A 24,333-nucleotide genomic window follows, 5' to 3' on the forward strand; every position below is an offset into this window, starting at 1 on the left:
CAAGGCACAAATTCTTCAGTTGCGCATGGATCTGCTGAACTCCTAGGTTAGAATCTTGCATCGGAGTTTCATGTAGTCTCATGGCAATTTCCAAGGCCTCTGCCTGAGTTGTTATCTTTTGCTGCGACAACGCACTCCTTAAGTGTGGTAGTAGCGAAGCCACAAACCACTCGCGATGCTGTCCATCTGTCAAATTCATGTTGGCTTCGCGGATCATACATTTCAGCCTCTGATCTAGTTCCCAAGGCGTCTCGCCTGGTAGCATCGTGATCTCTTTGAATCCCACAATCGACTGCGCTTCAGATTTAGGCCTGCTAAATTCCCTATTCAGTGCTTCTTGGATGTCTGCTATTCTAGCATTCGAGTTATCGCTGGAGTACTTAATATGCCAGGTTAGCGCGCGATCTTGCAGAGCACTAACCAGTGTCGCCTTCTTTATATGGTCATCGGTAACACCTTGTGCTTCCCATACAACCCTTACCATGAACCAGAATTGGTCCGGGTCCTCATTTCCCAAGCCTTTGAACAAAGGCAACTTCATTGTATTTGCCATACTAAATCGTGGTGGTGGTGGAGGCCGTACGGGTAAGTTGGAGGTGATGGCGGTGAAGACGGAGGTGGTGTTCACGAAAATCCTTGTTTTATCAACTAGATAACACTTCGTGGAGAGACCTTCGCTATCCCTTCTTCGTGCCTTCGCGGCGGTGAAATCAAGGGGCTATACTCCGGACCCTTATTTCCTTCGTTTCTGTAACTTTTTTCGCTTCGCGTAGTCCCAAACATCAAGGTAGCTGCATAACCTGTTTTTCGCACAACAACGTTTTAATCCAAGTATTCAAAGATTTTACGTACTTACTTCGCGGTCCCTTGAAAAATTGTTGCTCTGCCTCGCTATAGCTGACTGAGGTGCCAACCGCGAATTCAGTAACAAATCCTCCTATGATGCGATCGAGCCAGTGATCGACAACACGCACGATCTTATCCCCTGATGCTTCCAACCTTCGCACTAGCTTTGGGGTCCACACAATAGGACCGTCAAGATTCCACCTTCCTTGGCTATCTGCTAGCTTCGCGATCCACTCGTATAGCTCAGTAGGGAAAGAGGCGAAACAGATTTCGTGGATCTCCGTATACAGGTATCAATCCAATCACTATTCTTTTGACAATCGCAGGTTTCTGTTTTCTGGCGCTGCGAACTCGTGAATCCTTCTGTCCAACCAGCCTTCGATTTCTTTCTTAGTTGGATTCCAGTGATACATCACACATTTCTCTTGTAGATTCCGGTCTCGGCAATGGAACCATTTGTTGGCTTGTGGGGGCCTGACCCAGGTTCAGCGTTAGTTAGCCAAACAAATTCCTACGCTACTGGCCCTTTCGGTATTAGTCCGAAGTGCGAACTGAAGTCTCACCCGAAGCGTATGGGGGGATGCTGGAACCAAGTTTCCGCACCCTTGAGATGGATGTGATGTCAGTTTATCCCGACTATACCTGCCTGCGCGCAGGTTACTTAATCCTCTGTTCCACCCTTCAGTACCTTCGTGAAAGGGTACAATCGGCTTTCGCGCAGCCCTAACTGATATACTCTCGCGCTACTAGGGCATCGAGCTGTGATATTTTCCAAACTAGGCTAAGTATCTTACTTGTCTTATTAACAAATCTTAGTTAGCTTCGTGTATATAGATGTTCTTACTTGCGTTCACAAAACTAATACAATTACATACATTCGCGCATCATTTAAGCATTATAAGTGAAATTCATACCCAAACATAACCAGATGCATAAACAGGAAATAAAGACGTAGAAATAGTAGAATATTTCTCTTTATTGATAATTCCGAATTATTACAGACTCGACTCGCCCTGCGCACTCAGCTGCAGACTTCTAGGCCTCTGCGCATTCAGCTACAGAGCCTCTACCTACGCTACGATCCAAAATTTAGACTTCTACTTCAGAGCTATCTCTCATACATGTTAGATCTTCTTCTTTGTTCTATTGCTGCCTCTAACAACTTAGAGCTTAGCTCTATTTATACAATCCCATGGTCCGTGGACCATGGGTAGATCTTTTACAGCTGACATTACATTTTCAAAATAAGGGCGGACAACCCTATGACTCTTTAATAGCTACGCGCTTCGCGACCACAAAATGCGGAGTCTTTACATTTGGATTACAAAATTTGACCAAAATATGGGCTTCTAGCCCCAAAACTGCCCTTGGGGGATCCCGCACCCAACACTAGACAATCATTGAAAGATAAATTTCTCAGCAATATGCTTAAAATATCACAATACAATGCCCAATTAAATTACAAGCTTGTCACTTCAATTTATCTAAATTGTTTCCGATGCAATTATAGCTCAAAGAGAACAAAAAACCCTTCACAATTCTTCAATATCACCTTCAAGATAATGCCAATGATATAGATGCTTAAAAATACTTAATTTAGGAAACGAAAGATATGCAATTTACCACAATTCCATGAAAAAGTACTTAACAATTACTTGAAAAATCTCAAAATTTAATTAGCAAGAAATATCTAATAATTCAAGAAAATAAACCCACACTTAGAGCGATTAAAAATAGTTATAATGATTTTCTTAAATAACTCCAATCCCGAAAATATTTATTTTTTTCCTATAGTCAAACTTTAGAGATAATTTAAAAAAAATCTGTATGTGCCTTGACTATAGAAGAATTTTTAATTTTCTTTAATTTTACCCCTCAAAAATATTTCAAAGATTTAAAGCCACCAAAACTTTTATCGCAAAATAACAACTTAGATCTTGAAATTTTATGTCACACTTTAATGTGATAAAGTTAATTTTTTTTAATGGGCCAAAGGCCACAAAAGAAATTAAATTCAAAATGAAAAGTGCGTGAAGGTAAGCCTTTAATGATTTTTAGTTTTAATTCTTTTAAAGGTCAAAGGCATATTTAAAAAAAAATTAGATCAAATGAAAAGTTGAGAAGGCTTGGGGAGATAGGGTTAGAAAATAATGTGATGGTATATGCAGGTTGGAGCGGCGACGAGGAAGAACGATGGTGCAGGTCAAAAGAGAAGCGAACAGAGGAAAAGGACTGCGAAGGGTTAATGACAGAAGGGACATGGATAAGGAAAAGCTGCGGGGGAGAGATGGCAAGGTACGCAAAGCAGCGGGATGACAATGCGAGGAGGAGGAGAAGTTCACGAGGAATGGTAGCAGAAGGGAAAGGAAACTCGAGCAACGAGGGAAGGATAGATGCTTTTGCAGAGGGAAATGAAGGATAGACACAGGAGAAAGATGTGAGGAGAAAGGGATGCGTTTGTATAGGGATGCGATTTTGAGTAGAGGAAAAGAAGGGAAAAACGCAAAGGGTTTAGCAACGAAATTTGAAGGGTTTCAAAATGTAATGGAGTAGGAAAAGAGGGCGTAGAAAGATGAAGCTTCCAGGCAGCGAATAGGATAAAAACGATAGCCTAAAGACTTTAAAAAATTTCCTAGAAATTTTAAATTTCAAACTGATATATTTTTGCTTTAAAATTTTTTCTCGGAAAAGCCTCAAATCTGAACCTTCCCTGCAAACAAATTGTTTCTAAGATAAGATGTCGCCCTTTAGGGCCTAGATCTGTCTCAGATCTTGAAAAATTTCCTTGAAAAACCTTCAGATCCAAACCTGCAAAATGGAAAACTAAAATACCCAGATCTTGATATCTACAAAAAATAAATAAAACCCCAAGACCCAAATTAAAAAAATCTCAGATCTATACAAGATAATTACAGATCTATACAAATGAGTTATAGATCTATCAGATCTGAGGAGTATGAGTCCAACTCTGCTCCCAGATCTGTAGATCTAAGGCTCTTCCTAGCCAGATCTATCAATTTTGCACAAGTTATAAAAGATATTTAAATTTTTTAATGAGATACTAGCCCAGAAACACCCTGCAGAAAAATAGATCGTTAGATAAATCCCGAGGCTTTGATCAGGTAGGCTTTTCAAAAATTATGCTTTGAGTCGGCTCGTCCAACTGAGGAGTATCCCCAAACGCTCAATTAAAATTCGAATGATCTTCTACAAACACTAGATCCAATTATCAGATCAAGTAGAGAAATAAAATAACAATATAATTTTCAAGAACTAGAGATACCTGCTAACTCAATCAAAATAAAAATTGTTACCTTAGATCCAATAAACTAAACAAGATACCTGTGCATGGATTATTCAACGAGAGATATTAATTGACAATTTTCAAATAATATTCAGTAGAAAAATTTAAAACAATATTACCATAAATTCGAGAAAAGGAACACCACCATCAATCGAAACCCCAAAGACTTTTGCATTATGTTCCAGAAATATTTCAAGAGAGCTTCGAGAGCTTAGTACACGATTCAAAGATCAGATGCAATACATTGACACCGACCTCTAATTTATAAATAAATTCTCCAACGGCTAGTTGGCTTTATTCCTGTCAAATTAATCTCGATTTTTCATAAAGATTTAATTAACCTTTAATCATCACCGTCGAAATTATTTATTTTTTGAGGAAAAATCGAAATTTTCATTTAATTGATTTTTAATTAACTCAAAATTAATTATTTTGAGTTAATTTCCTTTAAAAACTGATTTTGACTTAACCACCAAGGCCCAAAGGTCCAATTTTTTTTGATTTCATCAATATTCCCTTGGCTGGGGACCTCCAAAAATTAATTCTTCTAGAACCCACGAATTTTACCTTTGGAGAATTTAATTTTACCTAGGACACAAAATTAATTAAATTTTTGGCTTAAGATTTTAATTTAATTTTGCCTGAGAATTTAATTAATTGACTTATGAGGGGATTAATAATTTTTCCAATCCTCTAATATTTAGCCATGGTATCTAATTATGAGGGACCATGCACTAAATATTTTTTATATCAAGATATTACAATTTAATACATAAAGGGGGAACACTCATTTGTTATAGACCCTCAAATAGCTACCCAATTCCGCGACTCAAAATATGATCTAGTAGACTAAGTAATTTGTAATAGAATAATCTAACCAAATAGCTAGGATTATTTCCAAATTACTTTTACAAGGACTCGATAAAAAACGCTATGACTCACTAATATCTTGACGACAAAATCCACCTTAGCTTTGGGGTGAGGTTGGAGGGAAAAACGCTGCCGATCATTTTTTTCTAGAGACAGATGAATCAGTGAGACAAAAAACCTCCTAGGATAGAAATCGTCACCAAAATACTATGCTTACTGTGGTTGTTACATACATGATGGTCTTTACTAAGATCATTTATAGTATAACCATGCAGAATGGATTTACATCTTTAACAAATTGCCGACTGATGACAAAATCTGAATGAACGGAACACTTGAACATGATAGTGTTGGAAATAATACTGAGAGGGGGGGGGGTGAATCAGTATGATCAAAATCTTATCAATCTATCTTCCTTATTTATACTTTGAATAATTCTTCAAATATTGATCATTACTTTGTATGTCAGTATCATAAAATAATGAGCAGGAACAAGAAAAGCAAATAGTCACACAAAAGAACACCAGATATAAGGTGGAAACCCAATGTGGGTGAAAACCACCTGCTGCAATATGTCTCTATCTTCTTTCAATTAGAAATTCCTTTTACAATGATTTTGTACTGGTGCAGTCCTTTACCAGTATGCAGGCTACAACCTGCAGAGAGCTACAACCCTCTCTGGTTATTCAGCTTCTCCTGGAAGGGAGCTACAACCCCCTTAGCTCTTGTACTAGCCAAGATACTAGTACGTAGGTGCTGGCCTACTGAAGGCTACAACCTTCTCTTTCTTCCAGGGATCACGTTTCATAAATTTTCAGACTGGATCCATGAACATCAATCAATCATCAAGTATATCTGCATCAAACAATCTCCTTTCCCAATTAGCACCGAATCAAGTAAACATTTCTCTGACAGCGGTACCCAAAACACAGTAACAGTAACCCCACACCAAATTCTGAACCCAGAATACTGCAGCAATAGACAGAGGCAGCTAGATCATAATTTAAAGATATACGCTACTTCAACAACCTGAAACCTGCGTGCAGATCTATAAAGGATAATTCCTTCTTTCAAATATTTAGACACTAATTAACCCAAATTGTCAGATTTATAGATCAAGCATGCGTCTCATATAACAGATCAAAAGCATGCAAAGATACTATTATTCAAGCATAAAGATTATGACCCATCAAAAGAACTTATCCTTCTTTATGCGCTAAGGTTCCTCCTTCATTCAGATCCAGATCTGCACCATAACCCAATCACAAATATTTCAGATCTAGCACTTATTAGATATTCAATTCATTCGATAATACATTGCCAAATGATCTCCTTCCTCTTTTATAGTCTTAGGCCTTCCACAATACCATGGTCCAAAACCATAGGATCAAAAAACTGTTGGACTAATACCATGAACCAACCATGAAAGTGCGTGAGATCAACACTTTTGGATGCAATACCACGAGCCAAAACCATAGGATCAAAAACTATAGGACTAATACCATGAACCAACCATGAAAGTGCGTGAGATCAACACTTTTGGATGCAATACCATGGACCAAAACCATAGGATCAAAAACTGTCGGACTAATACCATGAGCCAACCATGAAAGTGCGTGAAATTTTCTCTTCATGAAAGGAACTTTTCTCTGCATGAAAGTGCGTGAACTTTTTCTCTACATGAAATAAACTTTTCTCTGCATAAAAGTGCGTGAACTTTTCTCTACATGAAATAAACTTTTATCTGCATAAAAGTGCGTGAACTTTTCTCTACATGAAATAAACTTTTCTCTGCATAAAAGTGCGTGAACTTTTCTCTACATGAAATAAACTTTTCTCTGCATAAAAGTGCGTGAACTTTTCTCTACATAAACTTTTCTCTGCATAAAAGTGCGTGAACTTTTCTCTACATGAAATAAACTTTTCTCTGCATAAAAGTGCGTGAACTTTTCTCTATATGAAATAAACTTTTCTCTGAATAAAAGTGCGTGAACTTTTCTCTACATGAAAGAAACTTTTATCTTCATGAAAGTGCGTGAACTTTGCTGCACTATAATTTATCATCTGAGATGAGTGGGTTGCCATCAAGTACAACATATGTATTATAATGCCAACAATCTCCCCCTTTGGACTTGATGGCAACAACAACCAATCACTCTCCCCCTTTGACATCAAGGGCAAAGGGTTATGCTCCCCCTAAGAACATGCTCCCCCTGACTATAAACCAGATCTGCAAAGAAGAACCATAATCCATCAAACACCATAAATGACCATGAAAGAGATAGAGACGTATTGCAGCAATATTCAGACCAACATCCATGATCTCCTTCTGTACTTCCTCCATAATGCCAACAATGCATGATATGCTCCCCCTGAACCTGTGCCATTCGATCTTTGACCAATCCGCAACCCAGCACATGTACGCATATACTTCAGATGAACCTTGCGTACAACCAACAATCAGAAGAGATTCAACAACAAGATGATGCATCAACAACCCCCAGCTTTTGCCTGAGGTATTCAAAGGTCTCCCTAGGCAATGGTTTGGTGAGTATATCAGCAACCTGTTCCTTAGAAGGAACATACTCCAACTTGACCTTTTGTTCAAGCACTTGTTCCCGGAGAAAGTGATACTTGATTGGTATGTGCTTGGTTTTTGAATGCATGACTGGGTTCTTTGAAATGCTGATTGCACTTGTATTATCACATAAGATGGAGATGGGTGGTGTACAAGTGATTTGAAAATCCTGCAAGGTCTGCATCATCCAAAGGAGTTGAGTGCAGCAAGATGCAGCAGCAACATATTCTGCTTCAGCTGTAGACAAGGCAATCGAACTCTGTTTCTTGCTGAACCAAGATACTAATCTGAAACCCATAAATAATGCACCACCACTTGTGCTCTTCCTGTCATCCACGCTTCCGGCCCAATCTGCATCAGTATAAGCATGAAGTGTGAGATCTGTATCTCTAGGATACCATAAGCCATAATTTTGAGTCCCTTGAAGATATTTGAAGATTCTCTTTACTGCCTGAAGATGAGTTTCCTTTGGATTTGCCTGAAATCTTCCAACTATTCCCACTGCATGCATGATGTCTGGTCGGGTACCTGTCAAATAAAGTAGACTTCCAATCATAGATATGTAGGTTGGTTGATGTACTGCTGCTGATTCATCATTTGCACTAAGGCTACATCCTGTGACCATGGGTGTACATACTGGTTTTGCATCTTCCATGCCATATTTCTTCAAAATCTGCTTGAGATACTTGGTTTGAGACAAGAAGATCCCTCCTTCCTTTTGTTGGATTTGCAGGCCAAGAAAATATGTCAATTCTCCAAGCAAGGACATTTCGAATTCTTTCTGCATCACCAAGGCAAAGCTTTGACTCATAGATTCTTCATTGCTGCCAAAGATAATGTCATCTACATACACAACAAGTATCAACAATTTGTCATTTTCAATTTTTATATAAAGATTTCTATCTGCTGATCCTTTTGAAAAACCTTGTTGATGAAGATATTTGTCCAAACGATAGTACCAAGCCCTTAGAGCTTGTTTAAGACCATAGAGAGCCTTTTTCAATCTACATACAAGATTTGAATCATTTCCAAGAATGAAACCATCTGGCTGCTCAATGTATACTTCTTCTTCTAAGTCTCCATTCAGAAAGGCTGATTTCACGTCCATTTGAAATACTTTGAACTTTTGAAAGCTTGAGAGAGCAAGGAATATTCAGATGGCCTCAAGTCTTGCAACAGGAGCAAAAGTTTCTTCAAAATCTATTCCTTCTTGCTGCGCATACCCTTTACAAACAAGTCTGGGCTTGTTTCTAATTACTTCCCCATTTTCATTCAACTTATTTTTGAAGACCCATTTTGTCCCTATAACATTCTTATCCTTTGGTCTAGGAACCAACTCCCAAGTGTTGTTCTTTTCGATCTGCTCAAGTTCTTCATCCATTGCTTTGACCCAACATTCATCTTTGCATGCCTCTTTTACATTTTGTGGTTCAGTGGATGAGAGTAATGCCAAATAGCTTGAAGCTTCTGCAATTGTTCTTCTTGTTTGTACACCTGCTTCTTTTTGCCCCAAAATCTGAGATTCTGGATGATTCTTCTGAATGTACCTGGATGGAGTCTTCTCTTCTACCCTTATCTATTCCTCTGGTGCTTCTTGAGGTTCTTCTTCTTCATCATTATGTCTTTGAGGGTAGTCTTCATCTTCTTCGATATTTTCATGATTTACTTGCCTAGGAACGTATCCTTTTTCATCAACCACTACATCAATGCTGTCAACAATTCTTCCAAGTCTTTTATTGTAGCACTTATATGCTTTGCTGTGTGGAGAATAACCAAGAAGAATGCCTTCATCTGCTCTAGGTTCAAGTTTGCCAAGTTGCTCATCAGTATTCTTAATATAGCATTTGCTCCCAAAGATTTTGAAGTGTTTTACCGAAGGAGTCTCACCATACTAGAGTTCATGAGGAGTTTGAGTGCTGTTCACTCAGACATTTGTTTTATTGAGAATAACAATCGCAACATATGCAGCTTCACCCCAGAAAGTTGCAGGAGTTCCGGACTCATCAAGCATAGCACGGGCCATTTGTTGGACTGTTCTGTTCATCCTTTCTACCACTCCATTTTGCTGAGGAGTTCTAGCTGTAGAGAATTCCCTTCTTATCCCATGTTCTTCACAGAAATCGAAAAATTCATTTGAGATAAACTCCCCACCTCTGTCGGACCTGAGGCACTTAATTTTGTAACCTGATTCATTTTCAACCAAGGCTTTGAAGGATTTGAATTTTTCGAATGCTTTGTCTTTGTGCTTCAAAAGTCCTAACCAAACAAACCTGGAGAAATTGTCAATGAATAATATCAAGTATTCTTCTCCTCGAGGTGACCTCGTCCTGAAAGGACCACATACATCTGTATGGACTAGTTCAAGAGGCCTGCTGGCTGATCCTTCCTTCTCCGGGAAGTTGGTTTTGATTTGCTTACCAAACTGACATGATTTGCATATAGTGTTGTCTGGAATTTTGATATCTGGAAGACCACGAACTGCCTGATATTTGCATGCCTTCCTTATTTGTGAAAAGCTTAGATGCCCCAACCTCCGGTGCCATAACCAATGTTCATCATCCTTGCTCAAATAGCATTGTTGTTGTCCTTCTTCAAATATGTATAGATTATTTGGAATTCTTCTACCTTTGATCACTGTTTTCCCTGTATCAAGATCACGAACGCTACATCCATTTGATCGAAATATTACCTCGGTTCCTTGATCGCACATCTGACTGACACTCAGAAGGTTATGCTTCAAGCCATCAACATACAAAACATTTCCAGCTTTGACCTTTTCTTTTAACTGAGCTGTGCCTTTTCCTTTTATAGCTGCTGGAGTATCATTTCCAAAAGAAACTTTCTTTCCCTTTTCTAAAGCAGAATATGATTCAAGTTTTTATTTATCACTGTCATATGCTTCGAACATCCATTGTGGATGTACCATAGATTTTCCTGTCCCTCTGCATAAAAGGCTATCCCACATCTTTCTGTTTGTGGTTCCTTTATTCTCCATGTTCTGGTGCTTGAGGCTTGTTCCTTTGTCTGCTGAAACCTGCTCCTGCATTCAGAATCTTCATGACCAAAGTTATTGCAAATAGAACATTCAACTTCATTTTCAAGAGCCGAAAAGTTGTTATAGGTCCTTTTTGTAATCCCGATCATACTTCTTTGTTTTTGAGCTTCTCTAGTCATGATTGTTTTATATGCAACACATTGAGCTGCTTTGTGACCAAAGTTATGGCAAGAGAAACATTGCCCATTGAAGAAACTTCTGCGATTATCAAATCTACCGGCCAAATGATTGTAATTTCTATTGTCATCCATTCTTGAAGCAAATTGAGAAGATTTTACCTGTGGCTGGTTGTAGCTTTTGTTCATCCTTAAGACAGATTGCCCCTGGTTTACCTGATAGTCTTTGTTCGTTCTTGATGTAATTCGTCCCTGCTTTAACTGGTGATCTCTATTGTGCTTTTGCTCATTCCTTCTTGCTGCATCAAGATAACTCTTTGAGGTGGATGCTTGAGATGTTTCTCCATTATACCCCAGACCTGTCTTGTTTAGCGGAGAACGCTGTACATTGATGATCTCATCTAGAGTTTCAGATCCTTTGACAAACTTAAGATTAATAGCCTTTGTTTTCTCAATTTCTTTTCTAAGGCCAACAATTTCACCTTCTAACTTTTCAAGATATTTTTCTTTTTCATCAATTTGATATTGTAGAGTATCAATGATCATATTCTTTTCTTCTATACATGTCTTAAGTCTAGAAATCTCTTCATAAAAACTATCCACATCTATAGCATCCATGTAATCATCATCTTCAAATGCCATTAAAAGTTTATAGTCATTACCTCGTTCATCTTCATCACTATTTGATAGACCATCACTGTCTTCATGAGTGTAGTAGCTTTTCTTATTTGCATTCTGTTTCTTGTTCCATCTGGCAGGTTCCTTTCCTTTGTCAATCTTATCCTTATGAGGACATTTGGCAGCATAATGACCTACTCTTCCACAAGCAAAACATTTAAAAGGTAGCTTACCTCTGAACCTTCCAGTACCCCGTTGAAGATTTTTGACAAAATTTGATTCTTCTTCTTCTTCTGGCACGTGACTTGATTCATAGTAGTCTCCTTTGCCTGAAGCCTTAAAAGCAGCTTCTCTCCTGTCTGATGGACCTCCTTTTCTCATTTCATAAGCAGTTAGAATTCCGTGTAGCTGAGACATAGTAAGAGTTTGTAGATTTTCCTTTTCTTCTATTGCAGACACTTTAGATTCAAACTTGGGGGACAATGATCTTAGGACTTTTTCAACCACAACAGCCTCTTTTATTTCTTCACCCAAGTTTTTCGTACAATTAACAATCTCATCTACTCGAAGGAAATAGTTAGCCACACTTTCATCATTATACATTCTGAGATTCTCATACTGAATCCTGAGGGTTTGAAGTTTTGCACGTTTTACCTGTTCATCTCCTTCGTAGCTCAAAACAATCTTGTCCCATATTTCTTTTGCGGATTTATATTGCATAACCTTCACGAATTCAGATTGAGATAGACATCCTAGAAGAGTATTAACCGCCTTTGCATTTGTTTCATATTTCTTCTTCTCAGCTGAATCTGTAGGAGTAGCTGATGGAAAAGTATACCCTGTTTCTATAATGTCCCATACTTCTGTACCCAAAGATTGAAGGTAGGCAGTAACTCTTACCTTCCAATATACAAAGTTTGTTCCATCAAAAATCGGTGGCCTGATTGATGCTTCCCTCTCGTAGTTGCTCATGATGATAGATCTTCCTTCAAGCGATCAAGCTTCTTCAGAAGAACCTGGCTCTGATACCAATTGTTGGAAATAATACTGAGAGGGGGGGGGGGTGAATCAGTATTATCAAATTCTTATCAATCTATCTTCCTTATTTATACTTTGAATAATTCTTCAAATATTGATCATTACTTTGTATGTCAGTGTCATAAAATAATGAGCAGGAACAAGAAAAGCAAATAGTCACACAAAAGAACACCAGATATAAGGTGGAAACCCAATGTGGGTGAAAACCACCTGCTGCAATATGTCTCTATCTTCTTTCAATTAGAAATTCCTTTTACAATGATTTTGTACTGGTGTAGTCCTTTACCAGTACGCAGGCTACAACCTGCAGAGAGCTACAACCCTCTCTCGTTCTCCAGCTTCTCCTGGAAGGGAGCTACAACCCCCTTAGCTCTTGTACTAGCCAAGATACTAGTACGTAGGTGCTGGCCTACTGAAGGCTACAACCTTCTCTTTCTTCCAGGGACCACGTTTCATAAATTTTCAGACTGGATCCATGAACATCAATCAATCATCAAGTATATCTGCATCAAACAATCTCCTTTCCCAATTAGCACTGAATCAAGTAAACACTTCTCTGACAGCTGTACCCAGAACACAGTAACAGTAGCCACACACCAAATTCTGAACCCAGAATACTGCAGCAATAGACAAAGGCAGCTAGATCATAATTTAAAGATATACGCTACTTCAACAACCTGAAACCTGCGTGCAGATCTATAAAGGATAATTCCTTCTTTCAAATATTTAGACACTAATTAACCCAGATTGTCAGATTTATAGATCAAGCATGCGCCTCATATAACAAATCAAAATCATGCAAAGATACTATTATTCAAGCATAAAGATTATGACCCATCAAAAGAACTTATCTTTCTTTATGCGCTAAGGTTCCTCCTTCATTCAGATCCAGATCTGCACCATAACCCAATCACAAATATTTCAGATCTAGCACTTATTAGATATTCAATTCATTCGATAATACATTTCCAAATGATCTCCTTCCTCTTTTATAGTCTTAGGCCTTCCACAATACCACGGTCCAAAACCATAGGATCAAAAAACTGTTGGACTAATACCATGAACCAACCATGAAAGTGCGTGAGATCAACACTTTTGGATGCAATACCACGAGCCAAAACCATAGGATCAAAAACTATAGGACTAATACCATGAACCAACCATGAAAGTGCGTGAGATCAACACTTTTGGATGCAATACCACGGACCAAAACCATAGGATCAAAAACTGTCGGACTAATACCATGAGCCAACCATGAAAGTGCGTGAAATTTTCTCTTCATGAAAGGAACTTTTCTCTGCATGAAAGTGTGTGAACTTTTTCTCTACATGAAATAAACTTTTCTCTGCATAAAAGTGCGTGAACTTTTCTCTACATGAAATAAACTTTTCTCTGCATAAAAGTGCGTGAACTTTTCTCTACATGAAATAAACTTTTCTCTGCATAAAAGTGCGTGAACTTTTCTCTACATAAACTTTTCTCTGCATAAAAGTGCGTGAACTTTTCTCTACATGAAATAAACTTTTCTCTGCATAAAAATGCGTGAACTTTTCTCTACATGAATTAAACTTTTCTCTGCATAAAAGTGCGTGAACTTTTCTCTACATGAAAGAAACTTTTATCTTCATGAAAGTGCGTGAACTTTGTTGCACTATAATTTATCATCTGAGATGAGTGGGTTGCCATCAAGTACAACATATGTATCATAATGCCAACAGATAGATCCCTTTTGTGAAAAAAGGGGTGTACTGCTATGGGGTCGTTGACACATAGTGGTCAACAGGTGGAAAAACAAAGGTCGGGGTAACTCATGTTTCATGATTGCTCCTTCCTACATCTATATACCCAAATATGAGCTTCTCTTATCATAGCTACCCATGTACCATGGCATGTGGCTTGGAGCCTTCCCTTGATGCCCCACTCTGTTCCATCATTTATTCACATGACACTTGCCTCTTGATGGATGTACTATGGACTTGTCACTCCCTTAGAGGTTGAAACCACCTAATAGGATCCTTGGTTAACCTCTTTCTTGAATTTGGAAACACTTGTACACTTTAAAGCCCATTATGGAAGGGCATGCCACTATGAAGTGTCCACTTGGTTCCATGATTTGTAAGCTCATTTACTCAATTGCACTAATGATTGTTGTATTGGAAGGTGAGGAGGCACATTGGATCTTATACAGGATTGCAGGTGGGTCTTCATTTTGGTTTTGATCTCCCTATACGGGGTCCAATCCCTCCACAGGGTCATATTTGGCATTTGTAGGGTGAACGTTGAGAGCAATGGGCTTCCACTATAGCAGAGAACAGATTGCCACATCGTGGGATCTATCAGTACCATCAATTATTTGCTCGTGTTCCACTTATTTGATGATGATGATGCACTTGGACCACCTTGCCTAATCGGCTACACTCTTGCACCACACACTTGGTAGCTGATCCAGGGCCTAGATGATGTTGTGTCTCACCATGGGAGACTAAGGTAGGGCTTGCATCATTCTTTCGACCATTACAAATGGTATACAGGCTAGTTCGGTCCATTTGGAGACCCATGAGGATGTTCTATGCCCCCCCACAACCACTTAGGAGCACCACTAGTTATTTGCTTGGAGATCAAGGGGCCATCCCCTTTACCACTGTATTTGGAGCCCTTCCACTAATTTTGGCACATATTGGACTCCACTAGGCCTTTCAATGGCCATTCAACCTATATTGTATCTGTCATTTTAGCTCGCTTGAGAGCCTAATTTTCATGTTTTGGAGTTATCTTGGTGGGCTTGTCACCAAGTAATGTTATTTTGTACGTTATTTTATTAGTTGGGGCATCATTAGGCAAATCGAACCCTTAGAGGATGATATAAGTAGATGAGAGTCTCATTCTCTTCTCATCATCACTTTGATTTGGGTCATTGTTTCTTTAGGAATTTCGCCACAACTATTGGAGGATGAATTGGATAATCTTTGATGCATTTTGATATTTGGAAATTTCGCCTTAGTCTTGGACAAGGTTACTTGGGAGCGGGAGCGATTCCGGGAGTGTTTTTTATATAAATATATTTTTTTGTATTTTTTATATTTTGATGCATATATGTCAACAAAAGCATGTAGAATGATGAATTAGATATAAAAAACATAAAAACATAGATTGAACCATATAACAACAATCATCTAGAAGTTATAATCTTCATTAACCACATCCACAAGTTAGTAACATAGTAACATACAACATATTGAGTCTCATGGTTCATCAATCTTAAAGTTTCAAGCTTTCAAAATTCAATACATAACATTTATCATCATTGATCACCAAAGTTGTAATTGTAAGCTAAGTGTAACCATTACAACAAATAATGTCTAACATGAAATGAAATGTTATAAAATGAAATGAAATGAAACAACTTTCAACTTTCTTGAAGCATCATATTCATAATTCATTACTAATGAGTTATAATTGTCAACTTCAAACTTCAAACTTAAATTGTCATATATTGTTTACAAAAGATATCATAATAAATATGAAAGAGTCAATAGTTATAAAAACTACTAGAAACTAGAAAAGACAAGTAAATCTATTATCTATTGCTAATGCTTGGGCCTCTTGCCACCACGAGAAATGTCTAATATCTTAGTCTTGTTGGAAAATCAATATCTTTGACATTAATATCACCCTCTAAGCATTAACATAAGATAGAAAAAGCATAGCATGTCAAGTCAAGATTTTGTTTGAGTGATGCGTACGTTTTTAGGAGGGTCATGATAGAAGAGTTCGACAACCAACATCACTAACATCAAGGTACATAGAGGGATTGGTGCTCTTGATTAAATACGAGTTCCATACCCTAATACATGACAAAATCCAATGGAAACATTGCAATCTCCCCAATCTTGAAATCCTGAAAAACTGATAAGTTTGTTGGATTTTGAATGAAATCTAAAATTCTACTTTCTCCATATGAAATCCAATGAGGACGGAACCACTCTCAAACATCCTGAGTCATTTCATGGTAATGTTAAAAATTTAAGTAAAAGGATGAAAAGTGACATTATCCTTAATGTCACTTTTCATCCTTTTACTTTAAGAATTTAACATTACCATGAATCGCATATCAATAGTAGGGCCATTGGCTTGATCATTAGGCTGCCCCACTCAAAGCTTATTTGTTTCTTTAAAAAAAATTGCGTTTGGAAAAAAAGACTAAACGCTCCCGAAAAACCAGGAAGTGTTTTTTTTTGTTTTCAGGGAGCTCGCTCCTGAAAACACTCCCTCCTCGGGAGTGCGCTCCCACTCAGAGCGCGAATTGGGAGTAGGGGCGTGGGGGGGGGGGGGGCACTCCCCGCAACCCTGGTCTTGGAGCTTAAATTTTCTCTCTCATTGATGATTGGATATATTCGCTATACTTGTAAGTGCTCTTTCATGGTATATTTCTCTATTTCATGTCACATGTATAATGTATGGAATTTTCGCTCATGGAATCTATGTTTCTGCCCTAATTGAAGTGCGAATTTGATTTTGTGAGGGTTTTGCATATGTTACATGTCTAGTATGGTGAATGAATGTTCCTAGGGGTTTATTATCTATGTAATTGCCTTGATAAGTCATCAAATTGCAGAGATAAGAAGTATAAATTTTCTTGGTAACCTAGTTGTTGCCCTTAGGGCCATGTGAAGTTGCTGGGGAACTCCTTGATTGGGCAAAAGATACTCCAAAGGTTGAAATCTCATTGACTCCATTCTCCCAATAGACTAGGCATTGGTCTAATCCTTGGTGATCACTTCAACGAAAATCTTTTCACCTCCTTTTCTCTCTTTTCCAAGCCCTAACCTTAGTGTCTCCTAGGGCATCATTCGATATCTATTGTAACCATCCATTTGGTGAGCGAGTTGGAGCATAACTGTGCTGGGGTTACCTTTGGGCCCTCACAAATTTTGAGAGAATTCCTATGGCTAGATTCAGGATTATCCCAAGCCATAGCTCCAATTCCGTTCTTGGTCCTGGGTTTCATAGGTTAGTGGTGTCATCAAGGATCATTGCATTGAAAATTCAAGTCAAATCCAATCTTTTTGATCCTTTTTGAAGTCTCACCCTAAACCCTTGACCTTGTTTAGGTCCACTATGGTTTTTTGGTGCCCCTTATCAAGATATATCCCTAATCCCTAGGTCTAAGCTTCCTCCAAAGCCTTTATTGGAGAGCCCTATACCTTGCTTGTTAAGCAAGAAGTCTCTTTCATTTGAGTCTCTCCTATGAATGGGCTTCTGAATCACTACTTCTCCATTAGTAATATACCTTTTATAGTGATTTCCCTAGTACCGGAACTCCTCCCATTGGTGAAAGGTCTATAAAGAATAGGGGACATCAGCAAAGGTGACAAAGGGTCCTTGTCCCATTATTGCCACTTGGTTTAGTAGTTTCCCCTTTGGAGCCCCTCCTAGGAACCCACTAGATTGAGCGGTAACAAGAACCAGGGTGATGGGTAGGATAAGGGGTAGAGCTTATGTTTGGCTTTTGCCCATGTGCTAATTAATGTCCCTATCATCTTTTACATTTTATAATATTCTTTTTTTTTGTTTCTTGCTTGTGGCCATGATAGGCTTTTAACTTTCTTTTAGCTACATGAACCTCCACCCAGATATATGGAGAAGGGGAGGGGGAATGCCAGGGCCTTGTGGACGCAGTGCTCATGTGGGCCCATAGAAGAAAATGATGAAATAGGGCTTGTAATGTGTGGAAGGGGTGAATGTGGAACAAGAAAACGAGACCACACTACCAAAATCAGGGATTCCCATGTAGTGCCCTTCTTGAAACCATAGGTCAATAGGGGAGATCCCACAGGGATAGGACTGAGGATTAACCCCCCATTTAAGGTGAGAGAACAAAACCACAATCAAAGCCCTTTCTTCTTCCAAGTCACCCAATAATCCATGCCCAAAATGCCCAAGAAAAACAAGGATAAGCATCCAATTGCACAATGGAAAACATACCTTTTGGGTTGAATTGCCCACCTTCTAACATATGCTCTTGACAGATGGGTGAGGGGACATATGACTGATATAAGGAGCGGAGATCAAATGACACAATTACATTGGTGGATGTTAGGGGCTACTGGCTGCCTTTTGAAGATATAACTAGGAGAAAAATCCTCCTAGGGGGTCACCCACATTTGTTGGGTAACATGTTGCAGATGGAGGAACTATAAATTTCTTAGAGAAGTGCCATAATTTCAATCTAATAATGAGGCAATATGTATTGAATAGTGTAATGGTGGCCATTCCAATGGGTGTTGTTGTTGTTGTATTAAGAGTCTAATGATTATCAATATTTAGGGACGATAAATTTTAATTTTCAAAAGCTTTTCTTGAAATTTTTTCAGGAAAAAGAAATTGAATTAAGGGGTATCACAAGGAGACATGGTAAGATAATCAACTCTAATGGTATGACAAAGCTTTTGAATAAGGAACCACAAGGTGTAATTGCACAATTATGCTCACTAGATATACAAACATCTAAGTCACCCATTTCTCTAGATCTCCAAAGCGTTCTTGACAATCATTCCAAGGTATTTGAGACTCCAAAGGGTCTCCCACCTATTCACAAGCATGGTCATGCTATTCACTTAATTCCAAGAAGTGTTCCTCCAAACATCAGACTTTACAGATGTCCCTATGCCCAAAAGAGTGAAATTGAAGACATGGTTGTAGAAATGCTAGAGGATGGTATAATTCAACGCAGCCAAAGTTCTTTCTCTTCTCCAGTAGTATTGGTGCACAAGAAGGATGGATCATGGTGTGTGTCCGAATTATAGAGAGCTCAACAAGCTCACTATTAAAGATAAATTTCCATTCATGTCATTGATGAATTGTTGGATGAATTATATGGAGCAATTTACTTCACCAAGCTAGATTTTCATTCATGATATCATCAAATTAGAATGAAGATTGAAAAGATTCTGAAAAAAACATTCATAACTCATGAAGGTCATTATCAATTTTTGGTCATTCCTTTTGGCTTTAGTAATGCCAAAAGGTTTGATGAATTCCACTTTCAAACCCTTCCTTGGAAAATTTGTGTTAGTATTTTTTGATGATATACTAATCTACAAGTCTTGGAAAGATCATGTTCAACATGTTGACGGGGTGCTCAAACTATTGGAGGAGAAACAATTGTATGCAAAACCTTCCAAATGTTTCTTTGGGGTGTAGGAGGTGGATTATTTGGGTCATATTGTATCTCATGAGGTTGTTAACGTAGAGCCTAACAAAATTAAAGCCATCAAGGAATGAAAAATCCCCACAACCTTAAGGCATCTTCGAAGATTTCTTGGGTTGACAGGGTATTATTGCAAGTTTGTTAAGAATTATGGGAAGATAGCAACATTTCTAATAACATTACTGAAGAAAACATTTTCTTGAACTCCAGAAGCAACTAAGGCTTGTGAACATCATAAAGAGGCAATGTGCCAAGCTCTGGTCTTAACTACACTAGATTTCATGAAAACCTTTATTGTGGAATGTGATGCCCCAAGAAATTGCATAGATGCTGTTTTAATGCAAAAAGGAAGGCCCATTGCCTTTGAAAGTCGTCCAATCAAGGGAAAGAATTTACACAAACCTATTTATGAGAAGGAAATGTTGGCAATACTACATGCCCTAAAGCAATGACGCCCTTACCTAATGGGAAGACACTTCAAGGTAAAAACAGATCATGATAGTCTTAAATACTTCTTGCAACAAAGATTATCTTCAAAAGAGTAGCAAAAATGGGTCACAAAGATGTTGGGTTATGACTTTGAAATCATCTACAAAAAAGGGAAGGAAACGTTGTTGCAGATACACTCTCAAGAAAAATGAGGATGTGGATGAATTGCTCTGTGCCATTTCTATTATCCAACCTGATTGGTAAATAAAGCAAGGGATAACTGGAAGAATGACGAAGAGGTGTGGACACTCATTCAAAAGTTGCAACAAGATCTGATATTCAAAAGTTTGTGGCAGAATGTTTGGTTTGCCAACAAAATAAAGTCGAGACAATTAAGACCTTAGGCCTTTTATAACCATTAGCCATTCCAAGTCAACATTGGGAGGAGGTCTCAATGGATTTTATCACAGGTCTACCCAATTTTGAAGGAAAGAGTTTCATCATGGTGGTAGTTGATAGACTTACCAAATATGCACACTTTTGTGCACTATCTCATTCTTTCACATTTGTGGAAACAATTCAAAAGCTATATGAAAACCCAAAGGTTATTGTAAAACACAGAGATCCTATTTTCATTGGAAATTTTTGGACATAATCATTTTCTTGTCTTGGTATTCAATTGGCTCATAACTCATCTTATCATCCTCAATCTGATGGGAAAATTGAGATAGTGAACAAATGTTTGGAAGGATATCTTTGTTGCTTTGTATCTGGTAAACAAACAGAATGGGTCAAGTGGTTACCTCTGGTAGAATGGTGGTATAACACTTCCTTCAATACCACAGCAAAAATGACCCCATTTATGGCCTTTATGGATATCATCCACTGTCGATCACAATGTCTCTAAAAGACAATTCCAGAGTTCAAGCAGTGGAAGATCACATTGAGCATCAACGACAAGTTCTCCAACTCTCAAAGGATAACCTAACTTTGGCACAGAATCAAATGAAACAGACATATCAACATCGCAATGAAAGAAGTTTTGATGTGGGTGATTGTGTATTTTTACGACTACAACCATACAAACAAATGTCACTCAAGCAAGCTAATAAGGATAATAAATTATCACCCAAGTACTATGACCCTTATAAGGTGTTGCAAAAGATTGGTACTATGGCATACAAATTGGCGTTGCCTGCATCTTTGTGACTACACCCAGTTTTCCATGTTTCATGCTTAAAGAAGGTTATAGGTGACAAGTTCCCAATTCAAACTATATTGCCAGAACTTGACGAGGAAGAAAAAATTATATTGGAGCCTGAAGCAATCATGGAAACAAGAATTCGACAACTATAGAATCGATCAATTTTAGAGTATTTTATTAAGTGGAAGAACTTACCTGCTCAAGATTCCACATGGGAGGATGAGTATTTTATACAAAAGCATTCAAAACTACTCAAACTTCGAGGATAACACTTTTTTGAAGGAGGGGGGCATGTCAGATCCCTATAATACTAGTGTAACCCCTATATTGTTATTGTTCTTACATTATTATTCTTATGTAGGCCCTAATTTTATTTTGACCCTTTAGACTCCTATATATACCAAAGAAGTCATGTCATTTGAATTGTCCAAGAATTGTCATTTATGTGATGTAAAAGGAGGTTGCCCCTTTGAAGTGGCATATTATCAAGTTGTTGATATATCTTTTCTTATGTTTCTGCATTATTTTGATCTAGGTACATAACATTTGACTTATTGTAATTTTTCCATCGCCCACCCTTTGTTTTGATTTGGTCTTTGAATGTTGTGAGATAGTAGTTGTTGATTGTAATATTTTCTTGTTCTATCTCGTAATTAAGCATAGAGGCAAAAGGTGTGATTTGGATCTGATAACATGTTGGCTTCATTGGTTATATGAATATACTTAATCAATGCACTATATTTTCGCATTGGTTAGCATAGGATTGTGTGTCTTGCATTCTTGTGTGTGCATCCTTCTTTTGATGTTGTTCATGTTGATTTTCTTGCTCAATAGTTAGATATCATGGTTTTATTTTAGCTAACATTTTATTTCAGTACTATTTTTATCCTATATCAGAAGGGTGGCAATTAGTACCCTGCTCAGTTGCTATGAGTGTAAGTAACAGATCTACGAGCACCAGGGATTCTTGGGATTCTTATGCACAAATCGTTTGAGCACATGGATCATGTGTTCTATGGTGAGCACATGTCCCTGAGTCAGAGCTAGATGTTACCCACCAAAAAGAGGGCAACCCATGAGAGAAAATTTTCCTCCTCATTTGACAGACAGCTAGTCAGCAGCCCCCCTATGGTCAACACAGCATTATGCTAAAGTTCTCCACCCATTGATCTGGTCAGATCTCTTTCCCATTTGGCATCCTTCTTGAAGGAATGTGGATCATCTCTAATCGGTTACTCTAAGCATTCCTGTAATCATGTGCTTTCATTTAATGTTATGAGCAATCATGTCAACATTGTAGTCCTTGTTTCTTTGCACAATGGTATTGTGGCCTCTTGGGATCTTTGCAACTGTGAGTTATGGTACAGTCGAAGTTGTGATCTATACACAACAAGGATTTACACTCTTCCTTTGCAGTTGCATTTATTTTCTGGAAAACCTCAAGCTGCTATTGCAATCTTTTCCAAGACACTGCAATTTGGATTTGCAATCCTTTTCTCTATGGTAGCATTCTTTTTGGGACTGTACAACAACCTGCGATCCTTTCCACAGCACAGAAAATTTATCTTGAAGCGTTCTGCCAACTTGCATATTGTTGTATGTCTGCACCAATCCTTCTGAATTTTGTGAGCATTTTAGCCTTTGCTGGGTTCTTCTCCTTAGCAGAATCAACATCAAAGATCCAATTCAGAACATAAAAAACATAATAACATGCACATCATTCAGTTCCATAGAGACAAAGATGCATGCATAAATCTTGCAATCTTTAGGTCACATGAAAAGCACATTAGAAGCATATTGATTCATTTCAAGGAAGGTTTAGTTGAATCCATAAGGTCGTACTGAAATTACTTTTGATTACATAGCAGTACAGAAAAGAGCCTAGAAAGATTTAAAACATTGCTTCCAACCAAGTTCCAACTTCGAATTGATGATAAAAGCTTAAACGTTATTATATGAGTGGATATGAGCAAGGTATGATTTCCTGTTGGGTTAGAAGAGAGACAATATCAAGGAAATTTTCAAAACTACAAATCAAGCAATGCTATCAAGAACGTGACATTTAATGGTTTTAAGCAGTGGTCTGACTTCATGTGAATTGCTATATTGAAGCTAAATTCAAAGTAGCACTTGGAACATATTTTATAGAAATAAATGAGTTGATTTGTTTTCATTGGTCAGGCATTGTAATTCACTTAAAATCCGTTTTTTCTTGCATGAAGTGACTTAATATTATTTTGTTTTCCTGATTTATTGTTTCTTAATGGATTGATCTAGGCAAGGAAACATTTTATTTTCTTACACTTCAACAAATACGTATGCTAATAGTGTTAGTATTGACCTTTTCTTTTTATAAAATCAGGTATACCTTATACACTGAGTCGTTCTGGAAGACCAGCTATATTTGCCCGCGACCCTGATGGAAATGCTTTAGAATTTACGCAAGTTGAGTGACATGCTTCAAACAGCAACACTACTGAATGCACTGGAATTAAAGTTCACTGAGCTTGCAGTCTTGTACATAATTGTTAATTTTCATTAGAGATGCCTTTTTACTAAGATTGCATAATAGTTGCCCCTAAATAGTGTGAAAGAAGTTAATGCATTTCTGCATTCTTATTTAAAATATTCTTACAATTCATCACAAGGATGAACATATGATAAAACTTTATGTATGTCATGTAAGGTGAAGTAACTTGTGTTGTTCTTATGTGATGTATTTGTGTGGATAGTTATAGAGTTATGTTTATAATGCAGTTGTGATTATTTCTCAAATTTTGATATTATTAATAGCCAGTACATCTATTTCTTTTCAGTTGATTTTGTCTAACGAATCAATTACTCTCATCTCTATTTTGGCAATCCCACATCTTGCGCTTTTTAATTAGTCAATTTCCTTGTATTCCTTTCGACATATTCTACAGGGGCACTTACTTGCCTCTAGGATTTGGTGGTTAATTTTCAATATTATGCTTTTCTGTACATCTGAATTAATTCCACAGTTTATTTATTTTTGTTGTTGGCATATTCATGCAACATGAAACCTGTGTTTTTGGGTTTGTTGG

The 24,333-nt window shown here is 37.7% G+C and overlaps 1 protein-coding gene across 1 annotated transcript in view; it reads left to right on the forward strand.

Annotated features, from left to right (window-relative positions):
- The window catches only part of LOC149185510 (Lactoylglutathione lyase / glyoxalase I family protein), a 121,200-nt gene extending 97,157 nt beyond the window's left edge, over positions 1 to 24,043 (forward strand). The window contains exon 5 of the mRNA XM_089410714.1: positions 23,631 to 24,043. Within this exon, the coding sequence (XP_089266840.1) occupies positions 23,631 to 23,722 (92 nt within the window). The 3' untranslated portion in view covers positions 23,723 to 24,043. The remainder of the gene's footprint in view (positions 1 to 23,630) is intronic.
- The last annotated feature ends 290 nt before the right edge of the window (positions 24,044 to 24,333 follow it).

This window comes from Pinus tabuliformis, chromosome 3_1, assembly GCF_031772625.1.
Source record: "Pinus tabuliformis cultivar Carrire ecotype Pingquan chromosome 3_1, CPIR1, whole genome shotgun sequence".
In the NCBI taxonomy this organism is placed as follows: Eukaryota; Viridiplantae; Streptophyta; class Pinopsida; order Pinales; family Pinaceae; genus Pinus; species Pinus tabuliformis.